This window comes from Ascidia mentula, chromosome 3 (genome assembly GCF_947561715.1).
Source record: "Ascidia mentula chromosome 3, kaAscMent1.1, whole genome shotgun sequence".
NCBI lineage: Eukaryota > Metazoa > Chordata > Ascidiacea > Phlebobranchia > Ascidiidae > Ascidia > Ascidia mentula.
In genome coordinates, this window is record NC_138568.1 from 6,194,539 (window position 1) to 6,220,186 (window position 25,648).

At 37.9% G+C, this 25,648-nt stretch overlaps 3 protein-coding genes across 6 annotated transcripts; all 3 read left to right on the forward strand.

Annotated features, from left to right (window-relative positions):
• Positions 1 to 4,131: 4,131 nt before the first annotated feature.
• Positions 4,132 to 11,728, forward strand: LOC145894356 (uncharacterized). The gene is made up of 18 exons (XM_082982915.1): positions 4,132 to 4,276; positions 4,463 to 4,588; positions 5,222 to 5,315; positions 5,674 to 5,866; positions 6,064 to 6,134; positions 6,415 to 6,536; positions 6,776 to 6,951; positions 7,103 to 7,322; positions 7,567 to 7,707; positions 7,900 to 8,041; positions 8,413 to 8,626; positions 8,750 to 8,933; positions 9,272 to 9,456; positions 9,856 to 10,055; positions 10,124 to 10,228; positions 10,491 to 10,628; positions 10,835 to 10,985; positions 11,202 to 11,728. The coding sequence occupies exons 1-18, from the start codon at positions 4,150 to 4,152 to the stop codon at positions 11,313 to 11,315; spliced, it is 2,703 nt and encodes a 900-aa protein (XP_082839041.1). The 5' UTR covers positions 4,132 to 4,149; the 3' UTR covers positions 11,316 to 11,728.
• A 1,678-nt stretch (positions 11,729 to 13,406) lies between these two features.
• Positions 13,407 to 15,445, forward strand: LOC145894543 (uncharacterized). Its single transcript, XM_082983163.1, has 6 exons — positions 13,407 to 13,795; positions 14,268 to 14,397; positions 14,481 to 14,640; positions 14,708 to 14,773; positions 14,834 to 14,937; positions 14,994 to 15,445. The coding sequence occupies exons 1-6, from the start codon at positions 13,617 to 13,619 to the stop codon at positions 15,132 to 15,134; spliced, it is 780 nt and encodes a 259-aa protein (XP_082839289.1). The 5' UTR covers positions 13,407 to 13,616; the 3' UTR covers positions 15,135 to 15,445.
• Positions 15,446 to 17,947: 2,502 nt separating this feature from the next.
• On the forward strand, positions 17,948 to 25,467 carry LOC145894389 (uncharacterized). Of its 4 annotated transcripts, XM_082982961.1 has the most exons (16): positions 17,948 to 18,078; positions 19,286 to 19,304; positions 19,585 to 19,637; positions 19,743 to 19,816; positions 20,035 to 20,220; positions 20,282 to 20,381; positions 20,558 to 20,926; positions 21,059 to 21,130; positions 21,960 to 22,008; positions 22,248 to 22,377; positions 22,539 to 22,674; positions 23,114 to 23,171; positions 23,282 to 23,408; positions 23,462 to 23,564; positions 23,668 to 24,046; positions 24,330 to 25,467. In XM_082982961.1, exons 1-16 carry the CDS (start codon positions 18,076 to 18,078, stop codon positions 24,392 to 24,394), a joined length of 1,923 nt encoding a protein of 640 aa, XP_082839087.1. In that variant the 5' UTR covers positions 17,948 to 18,075; the 3' UTR covers positions 24,395 to 25,467. The 4 variants fall into 4 exon arrangements, with proteins under 4 accessions (XP_082839087.1, XP_082839086.1, XP_082839088.1 ...); XM_082982960.1 differs by having other exon boundaries at positions 23,668 to 25,467; XM_082982963.1 differs by having other exon boundaries at positions 17,981 to 18,087; positions 19,294 to 19,304; positions 23,668 to 25,467.
• Positions 25,468 to 25,648: the final 181 nt, after the last annotated feature.

The window sequence follows — 25,648 nt, forward strand, 5'->3', positions numbered from 1 at the left end:
TTGTGAAGTTTGTATGAATGTAGTCGTAGACCTTAACCTACATCTTGCAACGACACGATCTAATGTTAGAAAAATACCGAACTGTTCTTCAACAGCGACATAAAGTGGCACCACCGACGGTGAAGCGATTAGCGATGCCTCAGCCCACTCTGTCGACCGACACGTACTTTATCGGAAGCGTGGGTGATTATTACATACAAATTATCGGCTCCGGCTATGAACTTGCCACGGGCTAAAAGCTCCTGTTGACATCCCGAAAGCTTGTTGGATGTCATTGAAGCCAGTGAGCAATGACGTTAAGATTTAGCGGCGCTTTATGAGGGGAAGTACACGGTGATTTGTGGCAAAATGAATACGGACAGACTAAAAACGCGAAATCCTGGTCGATTGCAGCTTGAACAACCGAGAAAATCGTTTTGTGTGTAAACAGAGGGCTACTGGCAATGACCAACAGATTATAGCGGGCATATATCTAATGTAGCCTGTACATGTTATTCTAGTGCAGAAAATATGAGACCGATTTCTCGATTTGCATATTATGGGCGATGTTCGCTTGGGCTTGGTCATTTGTTTGTTATGTTAACGAATTATTATCTAGAGAAAAGTTTTTCCATTTACATACTGCAAAAAGTTCAGTGGTGTACAATTTGAATGAGTTCAGCAAATGGCACTTCCATGTGCTGCCCAGGTATGGAAACAAATATTGTTTAAAACTACTAAGCAGGGGATTTATAATGCCGAACGATAGGCATAATTTGTAAATACACGCTTTTTCAGAAAACTTGCTATCAATTTACCCACAGGGACGTATAAAAAGAGAGCACCACGACAAATATCGTCTTATAATTGCACAGGAAGCGACCAGCCTTCGTCCTGTGATCGTGCGGTGTTATTAACGGCAATCGCGGTTGCTTGGCGAAGCGAGCCGCACCAATCGCAAACCGCCAATTACGCGCGCTTCAACGGCCCAGCAAAGCAATGCGAGAAAGGGATACGCAAGCCAGATGAAAGATTAGGGCTCACAAAGACGAAAGTTATGCAAATACATATGGGCTTCGGTATTAATGAGCCCCGAGCCTCGCCCGCTATTTGCTAAATTCCAGGTTTATCGGAAAAGGGAATGAATATATATGTGTTGCATGCTGATGGAATCTTGAAATTTTGTTCGTTAGGCAAGTCGAGTAGATTTAAACAAACAGAAAATTCGAACAGGATTCCCATGAGGTTTGGGTTCAATTGTAAATACAGACAGCCACCGGTTTTGGATAGTCATATATCTAAACTTTGATTTAAAGGTAATTGATTTAAATTTCCGTGGTGCCAGATCCACCTCAAGCTTAAGAAGTTAGATCCGTTCAAGACTTTTGTGTATGTACATACGACTTTGAGGCTTCAAAAGCTGAGCGAACAAGATATAAACCGAAAGAAGGTAAGCATCTCCAACACAAGTGTGCGACATGGGGTACAGGTTTTTAATAGGCAAGGATGTGGCCCACTGCACGTTGTTTACACCGCATTACAACTTATCAAAAGACGGTTCAAATGGAAATAACTTATTTAAAAAGTTGGACAGCAGAACATCTTCTTATAAAAAGTGAAATCAATGTAAATACGTGCATTGTAAATGTTATCTTAAATTTAGTTCTCTGTCGCACAGCGACCAATTGAAACTGCACGGTTTCGGCTGTATGGCATCCCAATCTGACACACCAAGACCCGCTTGACTAACTTGAACAAATATCAACCCGGGCCCTACCAGGTGTTTTATTAAGCTAAAGGTTTGGCTGTTAGGCATGTTTTGTTTTGTTTTTAAGGTCAAATTTAATTAGTTTTGTTAATATTGCTAAGAATATAAAGAAAACCAAACGGCATTTTTTTTCAAATTTTGCTGTCTTATTATTCCCTTAAAAGCGACACCAAAGACTTAATGTTGATGACATACACATGTCTGAAACTACCTGAAAGTTAAACAAACTATTAAAGAGCATTGATTGGCGAAATTCATCATAATTCGCACAAATCGCACGACGATAAACATGTTGTTTTCTGTTTTTAAATGTATGGTATAAAACATGCCGTTGTGTAGAAAGGCATTAAACGTGTTGAGTGTAAGTGTACTTGTGCACGACTCTTTAAGTGACACTTCTCAAGCAAAGCATTTTGTGGTGGAATTTTCAGGACTTGGTTCACGTTCATTTTGAAGGCACATCATTAAAGTGATTGACAAAAATTCAAGTTGGTTTCATTTATTTGCAACGTCAACGTCCATCTTGTCGCTCACGGACAAGCCCCTTTCTTAAAACGTGCCGGTATTTTGTTGTAAACGCTTATTTACAGGCAATTTGGTCCGCCAAGTCAGAATTGTTGTATACGAAGGGGGCGCATCTACGACCGAGTGACGTCAGGACCGTGTAGCTAGCGTGAGGGTCTGCAGTCGACAGTGCGTGAGGCCAGGTAATTTTGTGCGAAGCGACTACGCGAAAATAAGTTTTGTTTTGCGCTTGGTTGAGACAAGGATAGAAAACGTACGCTTGCATAACCGAAAGCTTGTTGTTGACTCAATCATTACTTTTGGTGCCTGAAACGATATTTTTTAGTTTTTGAGGTTTTTGATTGTCACAGGACTTGTTGTTCTCAGTTACTTATGACGATAAACTTGCGCCAAGCGTTATTTTATGTAGTTTCGGAGAAGGGCTTAGTTCGGTCCACTGTAGAGCTGTCGAACATCGTCGACACGGTTCAACGTGTTCAAAATACCTGTGTTCCGACCGCTTGTTCTGGATCACGAAAGCTATGTGCAAAGCGCACTGTAGAGAAAACAAGCTTAGTTGAAAGAAATACCTGAAATATCGAATCAAGAAGTTCAAATTTGTCATTTTTTGTGCTAAACAGGTTATTGTAATCGTTGAGTAGATCATGCTTTATCGGCAGGTGTAAAACTACAGCTAACACACTCCTTTTCAACAGGATATCGTTGCTGGCAACGTGCCAACGACATGACTAAAACCGTTCGGTTTTTATTCATTTGCTCTGGGGCGCAGAAAAATCCCGAAAGTAAACAAATGTCTGCGTGCGATTTAAAGTTTTACAATGGAGTGTATTCTGGAGGTGTCTCCAGAACGCGCTTGGTTGAACAGAATAGATTTAAAACTTGTCACCTAAAAATTGCCACCGTTGCTCAAACTTTACACCATAATTGATAACTTGAAGATTTTTACACAGGCTCGTTGTTTTTCCTATGTCTACAAATAGGTCCCTATCACACTGGCGAAAGGCGAAAAATTTAGGAAAAAAAACAACATAACAATTTCAATTTAGTCCCCGGAGTGCCGTCAGAGAATTTTTCTGACGTCATAAACGTGTTGTAAGTAGGACTGTGCTCACGCGACCGTAACGCTTGGGTTTCACCCTTCCCAACACTTCATATTAGTGCAAGGGCTTTAGTACTCTAAGCTCGAAAAAAATACCTTGTTTTATTTTGAGTTGGAGAAAAGATGATGTTGGAGTTTCAATTTCACTGAGTCACTGTTTGTTTTTAGTCGCTTCCTTTAGCTTGTAGTCGATGTGTTGTTCCCAAAAACATGTTTGTCATTGTGAGAAGGGAGTACAATGAAGCGCTTATCGGCGTCGACAGGTCAACACACCTTTGTAGTGCAAATTCGAGGAACGGTTTTGAATTTCTTGACGCATTCCCTAGTACAGGCCTTCATATTTGCGTGTTGATAGACAATTCCTGAATGCCGTCGACACATGAATAAAAGCTCCCATTAATATTCTGCTCAATTGTGGTTACAATTTTCAGTTTAAAACGAAATCGTAGATTTGATTAAGAATTTTCGCAATAAATGTTGATGGGGCAGTTTGGAACAGCGATTAGCAGTACAGGCAAGATGTAATTTCCAAATGTAAATTGGTCTATGTTTGTTTGAAAAAGGTTTTCCGAAGGACGGTAGCGCACAATTTGTGCAATATGGCGTGTTTTTATGCGTATGAACAGGATTGGAGACGTCTATTTTTCTCGTAAATAATTTTCCTGTGTCGGAATTGCTTAATATTTTGCAGTGATTTTTGTTTGTTTGTCAAATCTGCCAATTGAATCATCAAAATTAACTTATGTTTTTCTCCAAGGCTTATATGGTTTCGTAGAAAATGCTTATGCATAAGTTCAACCTTTTTGGACTTGTTTTTTACTGTTTGGCGATCTTCAAAACAGAGTGCCAACTGCGTCCAAATTCCTTCGTCATACCAAAGAATTATGTGCGCCATTGCGAAAACGGTAAGTTTTGTGTCAAGTAAATATACTTATATATCAAACAAGTGTCGGGTACTTTATTCCGAGACCAAACCATATTTGACTGAACCGAAAGTTGCCAAATGCTCGGCAAAAACCCCCATTTTTACATAACATAAGCGTTCGTAGACGTAAGAATTCGAGGGAAATAGGATTATTCTCTGTTTGCAGACACTCCCCTACGTCGAATCCGGATCCCAGTAAGAGCTTGGTACTCGGCGAAGTTGGAGAGTAGCGAGAATGGCACGGAGGTCATTCCTTACGCGCACCTGGAATTTGACTTAGAAAATCCTGAAAGTAAGATAACTGATGCCGGAGGTTGTCGAGTGTCTTATTGTAACCCGTCGGGACGCTACAAAATATGAAAAAGGCTCAAAAATTAGTTTTTGGGGTTCCGGTAATTATAACTATCGTAAGTAGAAAACTACTTTCTCCGTAAGTTATGAGGCGCCTGGAACAAAGTATTACGCACTTCGCCTTGCTTCTGTGACGAAGAGAAGACGAAACTTCACTCATAACAGAGAAATATAAAAACGTTGAAATTTCAAAAAAAATTCGAACAAATTACGAAAAAATGCTGTTGTTTTAATAATGTAATTTCTTCAGCATTTAATCTTTGCACGCATAAACATAGTCGCACAAAATGTGGCTACATCTCTTATCACAAAGCCACCGAGAAATTTTCTCCAATTGAACTGTCAGGCCATATACCACAAGAGTGGCAAATGGGTCAATAAAAGGCGGAAACCTTCTAAACAACTACGTATTTCGGGTTATCAATTAGGTTCCCACAAGTACTGTATTAACAACGTAGGCCGTATAACGTAGGAGCAATTTAACTACAGGACATCGAAACCGATATTAAGGGAGAAATGAACGTAAAACAACTTTATATTTCCTTTTTTATGGAATGTGGTTTTACTGTTTCAGACGCATCTCTCGATGGTCTTGCTGTTTCCTTCAACATCGGGACTTTGTTACATTCGCCGCCGTCCATATATCCAATCAATGTGTGCCATGCCGGGTCTGTACCTATTTTATGTATTTACTTGTTATAATGGTTGCAGTTAGCATTTTTTTTCTCAGAAATCAAAGGTGTTTGGCCAGTTCGATTTTTTGCATCTATGTTATTTTGTTGACTGCCTGTTTCCGCTTCTACGTAACCCAGACTCATACATCCCAATATAGAAATCAGCAACCTTCTGAAGGCCGTATACACCTGAATAAAAGTTTTTCCCAACCAAAATATGTTTATTTATTTTCAGTCACCAATATTTGCGGCCGCCCGAAGGCACGTGCCCTGGAGGGTGCGGACCCCTCACCCTGTTGTACAGTTTTTCAAAGTTTTTCTCCGTAATTATGTAAAAATTAATTACTTCTAGATTGGGCCACATATGGGTGCAAACCAACGACTCGTCGGTGTGTGAAAACACGAACACAACTTGCCACAACGAAACAACGCCGACGGAATGTCTGTGCAAACTTAACTGCAGTCTCATGCAGTTTGATGACCGCATATGCAAACACGTTGGGAATTATTACCTCGACAGACTGGGATACTTCACAGTGCCTTCGGTAAATGCTCAGTGTGCTTGTAGTTGAGGGTTCGAATCCCGAGTTGGCATTTCGCGTAAAATATATTTTTTTTTATTTTCAAACAACTCCGTTTACACCACTTATTATATACTGACTGCTATTCTGGTGTTTTTGAACTATTTGCTTAACGCTTCAAAAAAGTCACTGAAATGCATTTAGACAAGTTTTTTTTTCAGAACACACGTTACCTGGAGTTCAAAGTAACGTGGTACAGGCACTACGGATCGCATATTCTTCCCTACTACAGGTAAACTATAGTAAAACGTGCAGGTCTTATGTAACTTTACAAACGTGTTTGACAAAAATAATTATTATATAAAAACTTAACCTGGTTCATGGGTGCCATGTAATGATTACACGTTCCAGTGGTATAAAAGCGAAAATGCTTGCTCCGAAATCTTTTTTTTATGTTTCGTCTGTAATCATACAAAAGCAAGAAAACTTCATTTCAATAACATTGAAGTTGAATTCTTTTTTTCAACGTTTTAAACATTTCTAATCATCCTCTTGCGTTTGAAACAACACAGACAGTGGGTTGGCGACACTATTGGAAACAAAGTTTCATTTGTATCAACGGTAAACAGCTGCGTCGATTCCCTAAAAGCCGGAGGAGTTTCATCATACAAGAACGCGACGCAGATTTGCTGTGGTAACATCTGCTTCCAGTTTTTTCTGTTATCACCAGTTGCCTTCAAATCAAATACATGAATGTTTTTAATGGACCCAAACCTTGATGACAATCGTTAGTTTGTCACTGATCTAGCAAAAAAATTCTAACATATAGTATAAATACGATGTCAAAGTGATAAATCAAGAACAGGGTTTATCTTCTAACACTGAACAGCGTTCGTTCGTCCACATACAAATAACCTTGCTTTATTTTTGCAGATCACGGATTCACGAGTACGACAGCTCGTAATTTGACGATTGGAAGTTTTTTTCCTAATTTCAATCATCTTCGCTTGGACATGGAACTGTCTTGGCTTTCTCCCATCAACCGGACTGACCTCAAAGAGTTTATCATTACGTTTCTTATCACCAAAGGATTCAACATTAGCGTTACTGTAAGTAGCCTCTGTAAGATATTGTGAAGAAAAATATATCAAACAGATTTAAAATCCGTTTTGAAATTTGTGACGATTGATTTACATGTTTCAAGGTTTCTTACTTTTTTGTGGCAATACCGACATGTATTTGATATTTTCCAACGTGCAGAACGAAAGATGGGTTCCCTTGTCCGAGAAGGAATTGGCAGAAAGAGCCGATTGCGACGACACAACAGAAAAATACGCGGTTACTGTGAGGGACGTTCCGTTTGGAAGGCCGATGCACGCCACAGTCAGATCAATATACACAACCGAGTTCACCCAGAAGTATTGCGGGGATCCTTACGTTCTGGAGAGATGCGTCAAGGAATTCGATGCTGAGTTTCCAGGTGGGTGTTTGTATTCATTAAAATGTGCTCGTATTTGAGTATGTTGGGTCTAGTTTAAGTCTGCATGGGAACAAGGATATTGATTTATTATGTGATCCACCGTTTCCGTCTCACGCCAAATCGATTCGTGATAACGAAAACCTAACACCAAAAGGGAAAGGACCATAAGATTAGGATGTTTTTCTGGTTAATGTGGTATGTGTTGATTGTGGCATAACTATAATTTGAAAAACGTATTTCACAGCATTTGACGTCTGTGATCCGGTATACCATTTCTGTCACCCACTGGCAAACTGCTCTACAACAGCAGGTTCAGAAGTTGCCCTAAATGCTACGTGCACGTGTCCATTTGGCTACGAAGGAAACGGAATTAATTCTACGACAGGTAAGAACAATATTGGATGAAATCGTCATCTTGCACTCCATTACTGTTTCTACGACGTAGCCATAACGTAATTGGTGTATCTTTTAAAAATAAGGGATTACTGTAATATCCTCAAGTCATTTTTCTAATGTCATCTACCGTTGCGATGTTGCTTGTTGCTCGCATTTGGGTAAAATATTTCCACTATTTCAGTCGATCTTGGAACCGGATGCGTGAACATAGACTATTGTGTGCCGGATCTATCACCTTGTGCCCTCAACGCCCGTTGCGTCGACTTACCCGGAAACATTGTGGGTGCAAATTGCTCCTGTGTAAAAGGATATTCTGGCAATGGGTGAGACACAATTTTACATTGCGTTTATCGTATGAACACGATAAAAACAGTGCACATTCTCGAATTGTTACAATTCTTACACGTGTTCAACCGACGAAACACTAAACAAAGTATGAGCTAATTTACGATTTAATGAATCATACTTTATGTTAGAAATAGGTTTGTTAACTTTATGTTAGAAATAGGTTTGTTAACTTTTTGTTAGAAATAGGTTTGTTAATAAGGAAGTTCAAAAATAAAGACCTAAACCACGAACGATTCAAGTCAAATGAACCACTTGATACGATACACGGCGTCGTTCGAAGGTCCTTTGCTTTTCCGGCAAAGGACATTAGCAATGATGGTTAGACATTAAACAACACTTTTTTCAGGTTTAGAAACGGCACTGGATGCCAAAGCGAGGCGGCACAGGTTGCCTATGCACTCAAAATTGCAATCCCGCTAGTAATTGTAGCGCTGCTAGTGGCCGGTGGTTTGGGATGGAAGGTGATGAGGGACAAGAGGCGCAAGAGCGACTTCGAGTGGTCGCAGTTTGTTGCTAACACGGCGCTGCAATACACAATACCAACCAACAAGGACGAATCGGTGTGTACCCCAATCACTATGTTTTACATAAAATGATTATTCGGGAAAAAATACAGAATTTAAACAAATATACAACTTCGCACATAACCTGCTCGACTTTTAATGAAGAACGTATCTTCACAGGACATTTGTCTTCCCACATTCGGTGAAAAGTGGGAGGTGGATCGGGATCGAATACGTCTTGGTGACATACTTGGTAGGGGTAATTACGGCATCGTGTACAAGGGCTGGTATAACGATGGAAAGGATTTTAAAATCGAACCAAACGAGGATGATCAATTCCCCGTAGCTATCAAGCAAGTGAAAGGTTCGTAGTCCAATTAAACTTATCTTCCGTGCTTCACGATATGACAATTTACAATGAAACCAGACTTGTTCAATTTTGCTTGCTTGATTTTATAAACGTAACTTAAACGTAAAGTGACAAATATTGGTAAAGTCAACCACACAGAAAAAAACACTGTTTTATATCTTAGAAACCTAACCTACTTTTAGCTGTATTTTGTACTGCGATTGGTTCCTCTTATGTTAAGTATTTATTTTGTTGGTGGTTAACGTTTGCAACCTGCATACAAGTGTCGCGTGTAAATTTGTTGTTTAGAAGGCAAATAAAGGTCTGAACATTTGCCTGCGTTTCTTCCGCAGAAGGACAAAACGAAGAGGGGAAGTCGAGCGACTTCCTCGCCGAAATCGGGTTTATGTTAAACGTGGGAGATCATCCCAACGTCCTGGGGGTGATTGGATGTTGCACCACTAAAAAGCCGATCTTTCTTGTCACCGAGTTTCTCAAATACGGCGATCTTCTCCATTTTCTGTGGGATGCAAGAGAAGTGAGATTTTTTGTGTTTCTCGTAGTGCAAAAATCTTGACTAGTTTAAACGTTAATATCACACAGTTAACTGAAATACGTTAAAAATAATGATGACAGAGAGGTATTATGCGGATTTACAGATTACAGTGAAATTGTACCTCTGCAGTTACTTAATAACAACTGTTCAATTTTTGATAAGCAATGTGGAGCCAATAATATGAATTGTGTATAAGCTGCAGACAAAGTGGAAGTCTTTGCTTGGCCGTTTGGTCAGCAAAGTCGTCTTATAGTCACACCAGCTGCACTGTTCAATTTTTGCATGCCAGTTTATTAAAATAATAATACTAACTATTTGTAACTCTTGTGTTTAATGTAAAAGCTAAGACAATATTGGTGAATATGTTATTTATTGCTACAGCCCACGAAGTGTCATGAGGATGCAATCTACCACCTAACGGAAAAATCGTTGTACGAGATGTCCCGCCAGGTAGCGCAAGGCATGACTTACCTCACAAAGTCCCGCATCATACACGGGGATCTGGCAGCAAGAAATATTCTTGTTGGTGAAGGACTTGTGTGCAAAATATCCGACTTTGGTCTCGCTAATGACGTATACAGGTACAAAATTTGTGTAATAAAGCAAATATATCAATCCAAATTAACCTCGTTTTTGAATGGTTATGCAGATACGGGGTCATCAAGGGTCAATTAGAACGTTGTGTTCCTTACAAGTGGATCAGTCCTGAGAGAATGATGTCCGGAAAAGCGCCAATAACCAGTAAAAGTGACGTGTACGTTGCCCTGCAGTTTTTTTATTTGAGGAATGTTTGTACAGTCGTGCTTCAAGTGGACTTCGATCAGACAATTTGCAACTTTGCGAAACGAAGAAAATTTAAAACAAACTTAAAACCTTGTACTGGTTTCGAAAATGTTTTGCCTTCGAAAGCATTTTAGTTAAAAATGTTATGCTTGTGATTGAAGGATTACCGCAAAGTTTAAGGTTGTACAAATGTACTCACCTTGCAGAATCCAATGGTTATCTTTACATTTCAGTTGGTCTTTCGGAAACCTCATGTATGAGATGGTGACACTGGGTTGTATGCCGTACCCCAACATACAGACAGAGGAACTTTATGAGAAACTCAAGGGAGGATATCGGATGAAACGACCGAGCACATGCAGTCATAAAATGTAAGTATTTTGTCTGGCCTGGAAAGCGGGTAAAATGTTTACCCTATTGGTCTGCGATTTTCGTGTATTAAGTGCGAAAAATTACCTGTACTAGAGTGGGCATTATAGTTAGGACTCGGTGCGATGTATCGAAAAAAACGTACCCCGTGGCATCAACTTTGTACCTACTTCCTTCTAATAAAGAATAATTTGGAATATTACTTCAGGTACTCCATTGTGTCCAAGTGTTGGAAATGGCGGGCTTCGGCAAGACCGTCCTTCATTGAACTGGAATCGCTGCTTGACGGAGCTTTGTCGCTGAGCGAACCAGTTGAATATGTAAACCTAGCACACAAAGTCGACGAGATTGACAAGGAGGTCTGTACGTCTTCACGAATTAGCAATTTTTCCAGTGTAGAGGTTTCAATGTCTAATGGAAAATACTTGTTATCTTCAAACAGCGCGTTTAAAATATATATAAGTAACGCTTTTGCAATAAAGTGATAGAGGTAAAGGAATAATTTGTTATTTAAGCAGTTGACAAAAAAACAACACCTTTTTTCAAAACCGGTTCTCCATTTTTCCTTGACGCAGGATTACAAAAACGAAATAAACCCAGAAACCGACGATAATGGAATGATGGGAAGAGAAAATCGTGTTTTTGGAACAACTGATGAGCTTGATAAGTCTGGTTATGTGCAAGTTTAATAAACACCAAACACAACTACCTTAATACGGTTGACGCGTTTGTTGTACAAAAAGTACTGTCATCAAACAAGGTTTCTGCCAGACGTACACAAGATGTATGAAATTCGAAAAATTTACTATCGAGTTTAATCGAGTCTGAAATCTTACCAGTATCTGGGCCTCAATAGTACTCTGGCATGTTTAAAAGTTGCGTCGTATTTCTATCTAAGTCCTGTAAAAATGGTGGATAATAACTTGCCAATGTAAATCAAAATGTTTTTTGGTTGGCTTTTAAACGTATTTTAGCTATATTTAGGTACTGTATGAGTTTAGTGCATGGTGTTAAAATATTTTCTTCCATATTGTATGTGTGATTTTTACTATTCTGTTTTATTTGCTTTGTGATTTTCGCTGAACAGAATTGTAAAACTTTGCGGAGAGCTTGCAGTCACAAAGTTACGACTAAATAGAGTCGTTGTCATCAAAGGTTTTCCAAAACATTCTTTTAAATGTTGAAAGTTAGGCGCCAACTCAAATGTGCAACATTTATTTAAACGAAATCGCAATTCGGCTGGAGGTTGCGATTGTTGAACCATCGTATATAGATAGGTCGCCAGAAATAGCAAGACAGTAAACTGTTGGTCGCCAAAAATTTGTAAGACAGTAAACTGTTTGGTTATATCAAATCAGTTTCGCCTATGTGCGATCCGCTGACATGAATTAGAGGCTTGAAATTGCTTCAAAAGACATCAATTACAACAACTTGTCGCAAAGAAAAAGGCAACGCCTAACCTAAAATCAGATTGTCACACAGATAATGCTGAGCAAGTCTGTTTAGTTTTAGTTGGAGTTTCTCTTTGTCGGGATGACCCAATTAACGGATTGGCCGTATGTAAATTTGCGTAATATTGGTTGTAACTCGTAGTTTGTCCTGAAACATTCTGGGCTTCTTTGAATAAAAAACAAGTTTGTAATTATTTAGAATGTATAGGTGAAGAAAAACACAAGCAAATGATATAGCAATTAATCACCTGGATTTTGTAGGAAGCATCGGAGTAACTACAGAGTATTTCGCCACTAGTGGTCGCGTATCACCGGTTGGGAACTCTGTAAAAAAATGGACTTGTGTGCGAAAACGTTCGCTTCGGTGCAATGACTTCACCCAACTCCACAAATTTAAACACACGGCACAAATGATTCCCAGAATCAATTCTCAAGCACAGCACATCTAGCGGATAACGTTAATGTTTGCTTGAAAGCATGAAGGTCAGGAAAAAATGTTCATTAAGGACACAGAGTAAATATGGGTATGACGCATAAAAAACACAGCGGAAGATAGTATAAATTTAAGTACACACTGCGTTATAGCAAGAAGCGAAAATGGTTTATTGTCGACAAGGAAACTAATGTCAGAAAGTTTTTTTGCATGTTTGCTTTGATTTTTAATGACTACTAAAGCACAGGTAACTTTGCCAAATCATTTTACTTCCGTATAGTAAGACTTCAGAATGTTATTGACCTACGAATGGCAATGTAAACTCATGTGTAAAACACTGTTTTTAATCCAACAGCAGCTGGTATGTTGTTATTCTATTTTTGATGAAAATTCGCCGAGGTAATTAACTTTTTAGGATTTCTCAGCAATATCCCAACAACTACATAATTTTCAGAGATTTTTGAGTTGATACATTTTTTTGGAGCGTGACATGCAGTCGGAATACAAACGTGTGGATAAATTGCTAACACGGAATGACCCAGTAAAGTTTCGGCAATATTCGAGGTTAAATCCACAGCAGTTTAATGACATACTGAAACAACTTCACACAACCATAGAAAAACAGCAAACAAGTTTTCGCAATCCAATCACTCCAAAACAACGTTTGATACTTACCTTGAGGTAAGTAGATAAACTCAGCGGTTGTATTAAGTCATTATTGCCACTGGTACATAAAGTGTGGATACATTTATGCAGATATTTGGCAACAGGAGCATCTCAAAGACAGCTATCTTACTCCTTTAGAGTTGGTCATTCCACAGTTAGCAAAATTCTGCGAGAAACTTGTTCATATGGGATGTGCTTGGACCTCAATATCTTAAACAACCATCAATAAATGATTGGTTAAAAATTGTAGAGGATTTTAAAAATAATTCGAATTTTCCAAATTGCATTGGGGCAATAGATGGGAAGAACATTCGTATTAAATGTCCACCAAACAGTGGCTCTGAGTTTTTCAATTATAAAGGGTACTTTTCTATTACCCTTTTAGCAGTATGTGATGCAAATTACAAATTTGTGATGGTGGTGTGTTTTTAAACTCTGTAATGGGTTCAAGATTTGAAAAAGCTTTGCTTGGTATCCCTTCCCCAAAATTTCTGTGGAAATCAAAATTTGTTGCTCCTTATGTTTTAGTAGGGGATGATGCATTTCCACTCAAAAAATACATAATGAAGCCATATCCTGGAAAGTACCTTCCAAGTGATAAGAATATCTTTAACTACAGGTTAAGTAGAGCACGACGAGTTGTTGAAAATGTATTTGGCATTCTTGCTGTCCGATAACAGAAATTTTACGACATGATAAACTGTGACCCTGAACTTGCTGAGCTGATTGTTCAAGCATGTGTTGTGCTGCATAACTTGTTACAATCTTCTTCGAATCCCAGTGAAACTGGCGATCATTGTGTTAGTGGAGCTGGAGATTATATTGCTGGGACTTGGAGGCAGACTATACCCAACTCGGTCAACATAAATAGGGTCTCAAATGTTGGTTCAAATTATTATGGTAATGAAGCACGGTTTGTTAGAGATGAGTTGTGTAAGTACTTCAATACTGATGGTGCCGTTCCTTGGCAATGGACAATTGGGCAACATTCGTGAAGTGTGTGCTTCCTTGTTTTTGGCAATTAATATTTTGTGTTTATGTATTTACTAATGCATAGTTTACAATGCAACATGTTTATTTTCTCTATGTAGAGTTATCACGATGGACGAAGAACAGTTTAATAGAAAATTAATTGAGGTAATTTCAAATCTGCAAATATTGTATAATCAATTTCATTCAGAAAAGAAAGACAAGAACAAAACTGAAAGTGCATGGAAAGAGGTTACTGCTAGTATGAATGCAACTGGTGAAACAAACCTATGTTGATAATTGAACATAATGCATATTTTTTTGGTTGTGAATAGTACAACAATGCCAAACAAGGTGGAGTAATTTACGAAGTACATGTGCAAGAAAGCATAAGAAAGGTAGAGAAGTTGCAAGTGGGTCTGCAGTTTAACCACCAGAAACATGGCCTTACTTTAGTCAACTGGCATTTCTGGATACCTATATCAAACACAGAAAGTAAGTTATTATTACAACACTGGCACATTGTGTGTACATTTAATATTTACTGCAAATTTTATATCAGGACGAAGGGCAATTTTTTTTGCATTAGAAGTAGAAGAAGAATCTTCATCATTTACAGAAACTACAGGTAAATTGTGTGTATTGTTGGAAAAATCTTGATACATACACTAAAAACCATTTTTTTTAGATTTTGAAGAATCACAAACTCCTAGTGTGTGTGGCTCAACTACTAGTGAACCCAATTATGAAAGTGCAAAGCGGCGCAGAAAATCATCACATGATGATGTAAAAGTATGTGACTTGTGTGTAACATGTTATTTACATTCACAGTTAAATTTCAATTTCAGAAAGAAATATTAAATGTTCTGCACAAGTCAAATCAGAGAATTGAAAATATGACAGAGCCAACAAGAGACAGATTTGACACATTTGGGGCTTTTGTTGTTGCCGAATTGCGCAGCAAAACACCTGGTTGTGTCAATGCATAGGTACATGCAACATTACACAGGTTTTGTATGGAGATTACGAAGTGCAATTTTGTGTGGATTAGGGGTATTTCACCCAGGTTTTTGTGTATTTAACAGTACTGTGTTTTTGCGTTCTTCATTCTATTCATATTTCAAGTTCTGTTCTTACTGTTACTGCCATACCATCAAATGTGTTATTTCCAAATACCTCCAGTGTACTATGCGTAGTTAGTGTGAAAAAGTATTACTGTGATAAATGTGGCATGGTCCAATTTTTACCTGCAGTTGTTATTTTCCTTATGTATGGTAAATTTCTTTCAATAAAAACAAACAATTTTACTTTTGCAGCAGATGGGTGTTTGGGGAAAACATTTTAGATTTTTAATTATAAAGAGAATTTATTAGCAAGTCACAATGGCATGCTATTGACAGTGTGAAAACATATATGGTTGCATGCGTCGTAAAGGACCTATATGGGTATTAGATTGGAGAAATCCTGTGTTCAAGCCCTCGGCTGTAATGCATCTAGCGACTGTTCCGCTTGTTTCCCAATGACTGTTGATGGGTCTTGTGACTTACATAGGGACCTAAAATTCTACAAAGTTGAAAAAAAAAATTTGCTCCTGGATGAGACTGTACAGAGCAAGGACTTTTTGGGCCTCTTGGAAGATCATATGACCAACAGGGGGGTATACCCAGCCCTTGGGGGAGGGCTTTGACACTTTTTCAGCAACTAAATTTGATGCCATCGCATAGAGAAGAGTTGGAACTTACAAAAAAATGCAAATGATTGGGTAGTTGAACGATTCATTTTTCTGCAAAATCCAGTTCCATTTTTAGTTGCTCTTTTAACCAAAATATTGAGTAACCAGGGGGGCAAATGGCCCTAGGGGGGTGGCTAAACCATTTTTTTGGAGACTAATTTTGATCAAAATTTGTAGATATGAAATGATCTTTCATAAAATCACAAATGATTGGACACTTAAACGCTTCATTTTGCCACAAACACAGCCTGATTTTTTTGCTCCATTTTCAACATAAATTTCAGCAGCACCCACCAGCAAGTTACTACCTAATTGGAATAGCTCAAAACCCCACTAAAACTGCCCAAACACCGTAAAATTCGCCATGACAACAGCACGCACATGTGCGCTCATTCAACCGCAAATTTAACTTAATTGCGTCACTGCTTTGCTTGGTGATGCATGACTTTGCATTGTGACACAGGTCTACACGGTGGCATTTCCCAGCACCAAAACTAATTTTCATAGAAATACCGATATGCGTCCTAAAGCACAGTCATGGCAGTGTGCATTGGCCGTCGTGGCGCGTTTCATGGGCGGCAAAGGGTATTCACCTTATTATTATCCAGATAATAGGGTGAATACCCTTTGCCGCCCATGAAACGCACCAATCAACGACCACCGTCATTTCGGCGAAATGGAAATTGGTTAAAACCGAAATTATTTCACGCATGAATGAACACGGCTTCAAACAATTGAGTTTGCACAAAATAAGCATTAATTCACGAAAAAAAACAAAAATGAGTTGTAATAACAAACAATTCAATCAGCAAGGTCTCCAATATTTGCAAAACAATATCTACACTTTAAAATTGCAATTTTTGAACACGTATAAAGTATATCGCAACGAAATGGGTTTGACTGCGGTCACGCTGTGTGAATCCCAGTATTCGCGTATTTTCGGCGCTGCATACAAGTGCCAATTTAATAATGTTCCGGGGCATAGAATTTTGTAAAAATTGGTGTAGAATAGGCTCAGAATATGCAGATCACATTACAATAGCGTTTTTTGAACACCTATAAAGTATATCGCAACGATTATGTTATGTTAATTAAATATACCTTTTAGTATCACAATCTCCCCTTTTTTTATTTCCGCCCACACATAACAGTGTAAATGTTGCGAAAAAATTCATTCAAAACACAAATGGAGGTAATTTCGAATATGTCCGTGTAAGGATCAAATGTGTGGGATGAATTTTGAGTGGCAACGTCGACATTTAACTGATATCACATTACAGTGAATTATATGGGAGAACGTTTTCATTGATCAAGTGACGATTCTTTATCTTGTGTGACGTGCAAAGCCCAAAAGGGGTTTAACAAGGCGTCAATGGTGCGTCGCAGCATACTCAGCTATTTAACATTATTAAAAAAAAATTAGGAAATTCCTGGGGCATTGTGTGCTGCCGCACTTCCAACGGGGCCTCTGTTGCGATACAGCTAAGTTGTTTAAAATTCATCTTTCTTTTCGTTTGCTAGAAACCATAGTGTTGCAGCTTCTCACAACTTGTGGGGCAGCTGCGACGGTGGGTTGGCAAACTACAAACAAAATAGGCCTTGTGGCCAGCCTATACGCGCGTTAAGAGCTCTATGACGTCATAGCCGGTGACCTGCAGTTAAGTTCATTTCGCTGGGAAACTTGAAAACTGTTGGGATTTTAACTTATACCGCGTTCATCTACATGCTCCAGGCAAGCTGTGTGCAAAATATAAAAAAATCCTACGGCCCGGAAAGGTTTCAAATGTTCGCGTATATCAAGCGACTTCTCCACTTTATGCTTTGTGTAAGTTCGCATCCAAATTAACAAGTATTGCTGCCTCAGTATATACATTTTGTGAAAACAAAATAGTGTGAATTGATCACGGAGGTGTGCCAAAGTTACATTGATGTTTTTTAATGGTAATTATGCTCTAATTTGTGCATATACTTGTGTTTTGTTTTTGGTAAATCCATTGAAGTTGTGTTCAGTCATGCGTGAAAAATATTTCGTTAATGTGAAAAAAAATTTCGCCGAAATGACATCAGTGAACAACAAGCCCTTGTGCCTTGTTGTGTTTTTCTAGTAGCCTACTTACTATCATCTACATTATAGATTTGTCTTGCAAGTTGATAGGTGCAGTGAACATTTTGTTAACCCAGTTTCTCACTCTTAAAAAATGGTAAGTATTGTGCTTTTATATTTCCCAAATTACAGTCCATGGGACCCAACATAAAAATAAAGGCTTCCATGAACGTTAGTGTTGATTTACATTCTGGGGGTTCTTTGTCAACTTAAACAACCTTGCAGGGTTCCATGAAGAAAAATTTTAAGGCTATTGTAATATGTGCAATAAGAACTACATTATTATACTATGTCTCCATGTCACAAGTTTTGGGGCCATGTGACCAAATATGTAAGGGGCACAAATGACACAGGCTAAGTACTTGCGTAAAACGGATGAATTTTTTTGTTGGTTTAGGCCATGCTATAACTGCAGCAGGATTTGGTAGGTTATTTTTCGCAGTAAACAGGTGTTTGTTAAAATTATTTTGACATTCATTAGCACTGTGTCTAAGTGAATGAGTCTGTTACAAACTCTGTAAATCTCTTTTATTGCGAATATTTTCTATTTTGTTGGGTAGCAAAGGATGCTTTATTAGTGTGCAAGTGGATTACATATGCCCTTCTTATCCTTTTATGCATGAATGTTTTGTTAAACAGCAGTTTTTAAATGTAACCTTTTGAAGGTAAGTTTTGTACATATATTAAGCTTATAAAGTAAAGAAGAGTGCTGTGGATGCATTGATAAACCAAATGAAATAGTTTTCTGCATGCATTATTTGCAAAACGTGGGTGGTATGGTTAATATTCGTCAAATTTGAGAAGGTTCGCATTTTTTCTCATGAAAAAGCTTAACATTTTTAGATAGTATTGACGCCAAAGAATATTTACCCTCAAGGATTTAGCGGAAATCGATGTTTACTTATGGTTATGGCATAGCAAACATATCATATTCATATTTGAATAATAATGTAAATTTTTTTTTAATTTTTCTATCGTTGGAAAGTTCAGCCCGTGATCTATTTTTGTGTGAAAAAATGAAGACGCTACCTTGTAAGGTGGCCGAGTAACCCGCGTTCAAACTTTTGTCAACTGGCGATTTTTTTTTGTCAACTAACATCCCTCTGGTCCGTATTCTGATGGCCAAACAAATCAGCTGTTTTGTCCAAGTACTCGGCCTACGTCATTTGTGTTACTTCCATATTTGATCACACTGCCCAAAAACATGCACAACACTTGTGATGTGGAAACTTGTAATGATGAAGCCAAATAGTGACATGAAAACCAAGATACCAAACCATTCACAATTTGTATGTTTTGTACAGGAAAAAAGAAAATCTGAAGGTCAGTGCCACTTTTATCTGCTACCTGTGCAAATTCCCCTTTGAAACTTTTACTCACCTATTCCACAACTGTCCTTCCATTCAACCTCTGCTCACCTTAATTCGCAACGTCTTTCGTACTTTATCTGACCTAAACACCTGTCCTTTCGACACCCCTTTACACATCACATATCCACAACTTCACAACACAACACCTTACACGAAAACATTAGGAGCACTGTTAAACCAGTGTCTAAACCTGCATAAACGTTAAATTGATAATTTTATGATCTCAATAACAGGCCCAGCACGAGATGAGCTCAGGCCTGGTGGAAGACGAATTGGTCTGATAGTAGTGAGTTATGACGCTTTTAATAGTTTTTCTTGCAATGTTTTTTGCTTATATAAATGTGTGAATTGGTGTAGGAAGTGAAGTTAAGATACTGTTTCTATAATGTAGATTGCTGTTGTTTTGTCTGCTCACCACCTGGAGTTGCTCAGAGGACTCGACTTAACATTGGAGTCTCACAGGATGTAATTTTTTTCTATGTGATGTCAAATATTTTGAATAATGATCAAGTTATATATGTATTGGTGCTAAAACATATTTCCAGACTTAGTGCTTTGTTTTTTAATCTTTCTGATTTAGTTTTTTCTGATTAAGCTCATGTAAAGTTTCAAAGACTTTGATGGACATGTTTGTTACTTTTTCCCTAGATAATAACTCATCGTAATTCGTAAATATTTTACAGGCTCACATTTCAGCAATGGCCATTTCCAACTCAAGATTTACAACCTGGTGATATGGCAGCTTCTGGATTTTTCTATCTTGGCAACTTGGACAGAGTACAGTGCTTTTCATGCGGTGGTGTATTAAAAAACTGGAAAGCCAAGGATAATGTCACGGAAGTACACAAGAAGCACTTTCCACATTGCAGGTTTGTTATTGTACCCATAAGAAAATGAACCTCTTACATACTTCGTTTATATAAATAACAGAATGAGCCAAAGAACACCATTAATTCCAGAAGATCAGGCTACTACTTCGCAACATCACAGACAAACCAATGATTTTTTTAGTGCCTCCAGAAGAGAACATGTAAGGACATATTTATCTCTGTATAAATGAAACCACCACCTCTCAATAACATAGCAAATACTTTGTTAAAATAGCTTTATTAGCATTGGCAGATTTTACACATCCACACACTGTGGATTGAAAAATATTTGTTTTTTGTTTATGGGTTATACTAATTTTTTGATTATTATTAAAAGAGCCTTGCTGGTAAAGCAATCTCTCGGACATCTTCTTCATCATCAAACTACCCACCTTACCCTTCGCAATGGAGACCTGCGACTGTTGACCGAAGTCATAAACGATTTATGAGAATAAATGAAAAATCAAATAGGAGGTTTACTTCTGCCTGGCCCACCCATCGAAGCACATCACCTCGCAATATGGCGAGAGCAGGACGATTTTACTTGGGTAGCGTCAATCGTACTCAATGCTTTATCTGTGGGAGAGTGTTGAATACCTGGAGGAGATCTGATGACCCCGCAGTGGAGCACCTGCAACATTTTCCAGAATCTCCAATGACACAGGAAAATCATCCCTGTTTTGTTCCAGATCACACCAAGACACAGGTTGCTTTGAATATAATGATTTTTTGCAAAAAAAGTTCTTTGAAGTGTAAAGTTTTTTGTTTGAAAAGTTGTTGTCGTCATAAATTTATGTATGTTGTAAACATGCAAATTTTAAAATGTAGTATTTTTCAGGCATCGACACATTTTGGACGTCCAACTTCAATTGCACATTCTCAGCAATCATTACTAACAAATGACCAACAGGTATATATACTAATTTTTTTATTCGGCCGAAACCGAATATTCGGCAAAAGTTGCTGAATAATTTCAGCCGAATAAACCGAAACTAATTAGGGTATCCATATCTTTAAATGCAACAAATTCAAACAAAACAAGTGCTGGATTTGATCGGATCCTATCATACAGCTTTTTATTGGCACTTAAAGAATGCTTTACCAACTGCTTAAAGTTGATTTTCATCATTTCAATGACAATGAATAAATAAAACGAACACATTTGTACAGTTTAAACAATGATTCCAAACTATACTAAACTTTGCGTATCAGCGTTGCATGCAGTAAAATAGTTTCGGTTTTGGCCGAATTTTTCAAAAATATTCGGCCAAAACCGAATAATTATAAAAACCTTAGTTTCGGCCGAATAAATTCGGCAAACCGAACTTTCGGTGCATCCCTAATATATACTACAGACTTTCTTAGTAATGTCTTTCTATGGCATGTGTGAATAAACAATATATATTGTGGTAAAGAACAAACAGCCAATTTAAAAATTTCAAACCACCTCTAAACCAATTTTAAAAAATTAAAAAAAGGATGTGTATCAAAAAAGTGCATTTGTATATTCCAAGACATTCCTCTCAAAGATTATCACATAATTTTAAAATATGCTTAATGTCACAACCTTTTCCAACACAAAAAGATGTGATGATGATATTTTTTGTGCATTTCTTGCCATATTTTCATTGTGTGCAGTTGAGGGTCAATCCAAATACTACTGTGCTTTACATTGCAGCGTCTGTGCCTTTTTTAGTTTCTTTACAAACAAATAATCCTTCAAAATATTTTTAATGCAGAGGGAAAGAAACAGGGCTAATCAAATCAACATCATACCTGATGATATAGGTGGTTATTTTACTAATTTTGATTAAAAAATCCCCACAGGCTGAACAAATCATGGCAACCTGAATTAAAATATGCTGTTAGTATATGTACCAGTTGTTGCAAAGTGAACTCCTGAGCAATTAACATTGCTTGAAATCTTGTATAAATATGGAAAGTAAAAAAAAAACACAGTTTGTCAGATAAATTGGCTCGCTCCAAATCAAAATATATATATATACAAAATAACATAAGTTTTTTAGGCGAATGTCGTGATGATTCAAGACAAGGGAATGGTGATTCTATTTTGAGATATTGCCAGTCGGACATTCAAAACACTGATGATGAACATGGTGAAATAAATGGAAGTGAAAACCGATCCAATCATGAGAGGTAGTTTATTTTGTATTTGGTTATATTCCAGCTTAGTGAATACATTTACTTGGTCTGAAAATTATCCTATCACATGCAAAATCACACTTTGCCATGCAAAAAAATATGGTTATTGCTGACAGCTTAAATTCAAACTATAGTTTCATTTATATTTCTGTTAGGTGTGGACCACCGTTTGCCTCTCGCATGCGTTCAACTCGTTCGAACAGACAACCTGCCTTGTCAGTAAGAAATTTTTCACATGGAACAGCAGTTCCAAATGCACATCCTTTATCATCACCAACAAATTACCAACAGGTATACTGATACTTAACATCTTTCGCACATATAATAAAAAAGATTGTGTTTTGTATTCACTGTGTGTCATACACTTATTGGCAATTCGTCATGCAATGTAGTCTAAAAAAGTATGACAGATATAACAAAAATCCAACAATTAAATTTTCATTAAAAAATTTAAATACTAGTGGGAAATGAGGATTCCGTTTAAGGGGGAAGTGAGATAAAAAAAAGGTCCACTGCTCTGAAGCTAAAATAGACAACCCCTTTCAAGGAACCTAGAATTGGTTATTTTGTAACTAAATGGGAAATTAAGGCATTGCAAGTAATTTAAAACGTAAAAAAAATTAACCCCCTATCTTGATGTACTAGGCCATATTAAAATTTTCAAATGCCATGGCAGCGAAATTGTTTTTCCTTATAACATTGTTATTGTTTGTTTTTTAATCCTTGACAGAGGGAAGGAAATAGCACAAATCGAGTCAACATCATGCCAACTATGCCTCGTTGCATAGGTAACTTGTTTCAAAGTTTGTTTATGATTTAATTTGAAACTTACTACAGTTTATCAGATTATACTGCTTTACTCTGAATACACATACACAAAATAACAGAAGTTTTTTAGGTGAATGTCATGATGATTCAAGACAGGGGAATAGTGCAAATTGGAGATGTTGCACGTCAGACATTCAAAACTCTGATGATGAACATCGTGAAATAAATGGAAATGAAAACCAGTCCCATCATGAGAGGTTGTTTATTTTTTATTTGTTTCTGTCCCTGCATTAAGTTTAATTATGTGTAGAACTCATACACAAAGGAGTCGTTACACATTGTACAGAGGTACACATGTTGCTCCCAATGATAATGAGCGATTAACATCACAGCCTGGAGGAACACAGAACATAGTAAACTTACAGATATATGATCAGTCTGTTGTGTGTTTTGTTAATATTCTCAAATGCGGTAAGTAACCAAGCTGTCATAAGTACATCTTAAAATTTTACACAGGATATTGGTGTTGTGACAAGTTCGCTCATTGCACACATCGCTAATCTTCGTAGCACGAGTCGAGAACTTTCGGCAAACGTTCGCTACGATTGGTTCCTCCAAGAAGTCCGTTCTTCTCTAAATCACTCAAATCATCACAACCCTGCTAATTCATTTAATCTGGCACTTCACCATGCGTGCCACTTTTCTCTAGCCGAATTTTTGAGGTTGAGGTTGGCTTGGTCTCCAATGTACCTTAATCCAATCTTTTTGCTCGCTCTCGCCTTCATCCTCACCCATCCCGAAATCGTGCGTGGATTGATGCAAACCATGCCTGAGCAGCACTGGTTCCATGAAAAAAATCACTCGTTCCGCGACTTTTTGCGATACTTGTTGATACGTAAGTGCTGTTCAGAGTATTTCCTTTGGTTTAAAAAAGGCTGTATAAGTAGTGGTAAAGTGTTAGAGTAAAGAGCAGTATGAGGTTTGGCCATTTTCCCGTGTTCCTTTGGCCGAGAAGGCCGAGACAACTATCTTTGTTGTTGCCGAATATTCAACTTAAAGCACTAGATGGCAGGTAACTAAAACGTATTTTTTTCTATTTGGTATCTGCAGTTCCTTCTGGTAATATGCACCTAAGTATCTGACAACGTGTTGTTCAACTTTCCTGTGTGATTTTACAGATCACCCAGAGCTGCGTCCAATAGTTGGCATGTGCTTGATGATTATCAACGGATATTATTTTTGATTACTCCTATATACTTGCCAGGAAAGAGACCATATGGGTTTAACAGTAAAGGTCGCCTGGCAAGTTATGCTGACCGCAGTAGCTACTCTCTCCAATCACTGATGACCAGAGCAGGCCATCAGGTGCTGCCTGCGTGAATCTGTTGGTAAAAATGTGTTAAGTTGCCCTTGCGCACCAGTGTATTTTGACCACAATATACCCTGTTTAACCGCTGAGCTGCTGTATCTCAGTTGGTAGAGTGTTGGGCCTAGCCCAAGGTCGTGAGTTTAAACCTCACTGGGAGCTTGATTTTTCAAACCTCGCCTCTACTGATTAGGAAAAAGTGGCTGATCCAGCTTGATTTTTCTGTTCAAACGAAGCGTTCGTGCAAATATAAAAATACTGTATTTGTACTAAGAGCATTGTGAAACTGCTTAACACGCTACATTTAGTGCAACTGTAAATTACGTTCTGTTGTATAAAAATCATCTATGGACGTCTGTGCAGCATGCACCCAATTAATCAACCATGCTATCATTCCTGTCCAATTCAAATGCAAATTCTATCCAAAATTACGTCACGCCTCGTATGATTGCATTGTCGCTTTAATTACTGTTTTTTTGTACCTTTTACCATTGGCGTGTTTCTGATATGTCCATCCAAAATTACCACCTCTTGTGCCTGCGGACTGTAAAGACTGCTTTCATCACTGAGCAAAGTTTGTTGTTACCTAATGTGCCTTGTTGGACGAATACTTGAGAGCAACCAGAAACACGGTGATTACGCTATCTTCGCCTGTATGAAGTCGTGACTATTTATCTTGCAGAATTGGTATCCTTACTGTTTTTCAGCATAAATTTTCTGTAAACGTAGGGCCGGTCCTTTGAACCAATTCGTACCCCGCGAGAGACCAAATATTTTGCTTTCGAAAAATGTGATCTTTAGGTGAATTTCCGGTATCTAGCAAGGGGCCCGTATTTCCTTGTTGGACCGGCCCTGCCTACACTGTTTATCATATACACAAACCCGATTACCTGTTGACGTGGTACGAAGTGCTGTTCATGTCGCTGTGCTGCTGTAACCGAGTTCTAATGTTACTTCAAAAATAAATCATGAATTTGTTATCCCTGATATTTTATGTTGAGCTCTAAGTTTCAGCGGATGAAAAATACCTGAACATTTTTTTGACGAAATCAACTTGTTTTGAAATTAACATTTTCTCAAATCATACAACAATTGTCTATGTTATAATGCAGGTGCTTGTCGAGGTGCATT

Bases quoted from the DNA above. Each gene is read 5' to 3' on its own strand.
- LOC145894356 (XM_082982915.1), top strand. From the start codon at position 4,150: ATGCTTATGCATAAGTTCAACCTTTTTGGACTTGTTTTTTACTGTTTG. The intron at 4,277-4,462 runs GTAAGTTTTGTG...CTCTGTTTGCAG, and splicing joins TGTGCGCCATTGCGAAAACG to ACACTCCCCTACGTCGAATC. The intron at 8,042-8,412 runs GTGAGACACAAT...CACTTTTTTCAG, and splicing joins AAAGGATATTCTGGCAATGG to GTTTAGAAACGGCACTGGAT.
- LOC145894389 (XM_082982960.1), top strand. The intron at 20,382-20,557 runs GTAAGGACATAT...TATTATTAAAAG, and splicing joins GTGCCTCCAGAAGAGAACAT to AGCCTTGCTGGTAAAGCAAT. The intron at 23,565-23,667 runs GTAAACTTACAG...AATTTTACACAG, and splicing joins CTGGAGGAACACAGAACATA to GATATTGGTGTTGTGACAAG.
- LOC145894543 (XM_082983163.1), top strand. From the start codon at position 13,617: ATGGGTTCAAGATTTGAAAAAGCTTTGCTTGGTATCCCTTCCCCAAAA. The intron at 13,796-14,267 runs GTTAAGTAGAGC...TTCTCTATGTAG, and splicing joins AAGAATATCTTTAACTACAG to AGTTATCACGATGGACGAAG. The intron at 14,938-14,993 runs GTATGTGACTTG...TTTCAATTTCAG, and splicing joins CATCACATGATGATGTAAAA to AAAGAAATATTAAATGTTCT.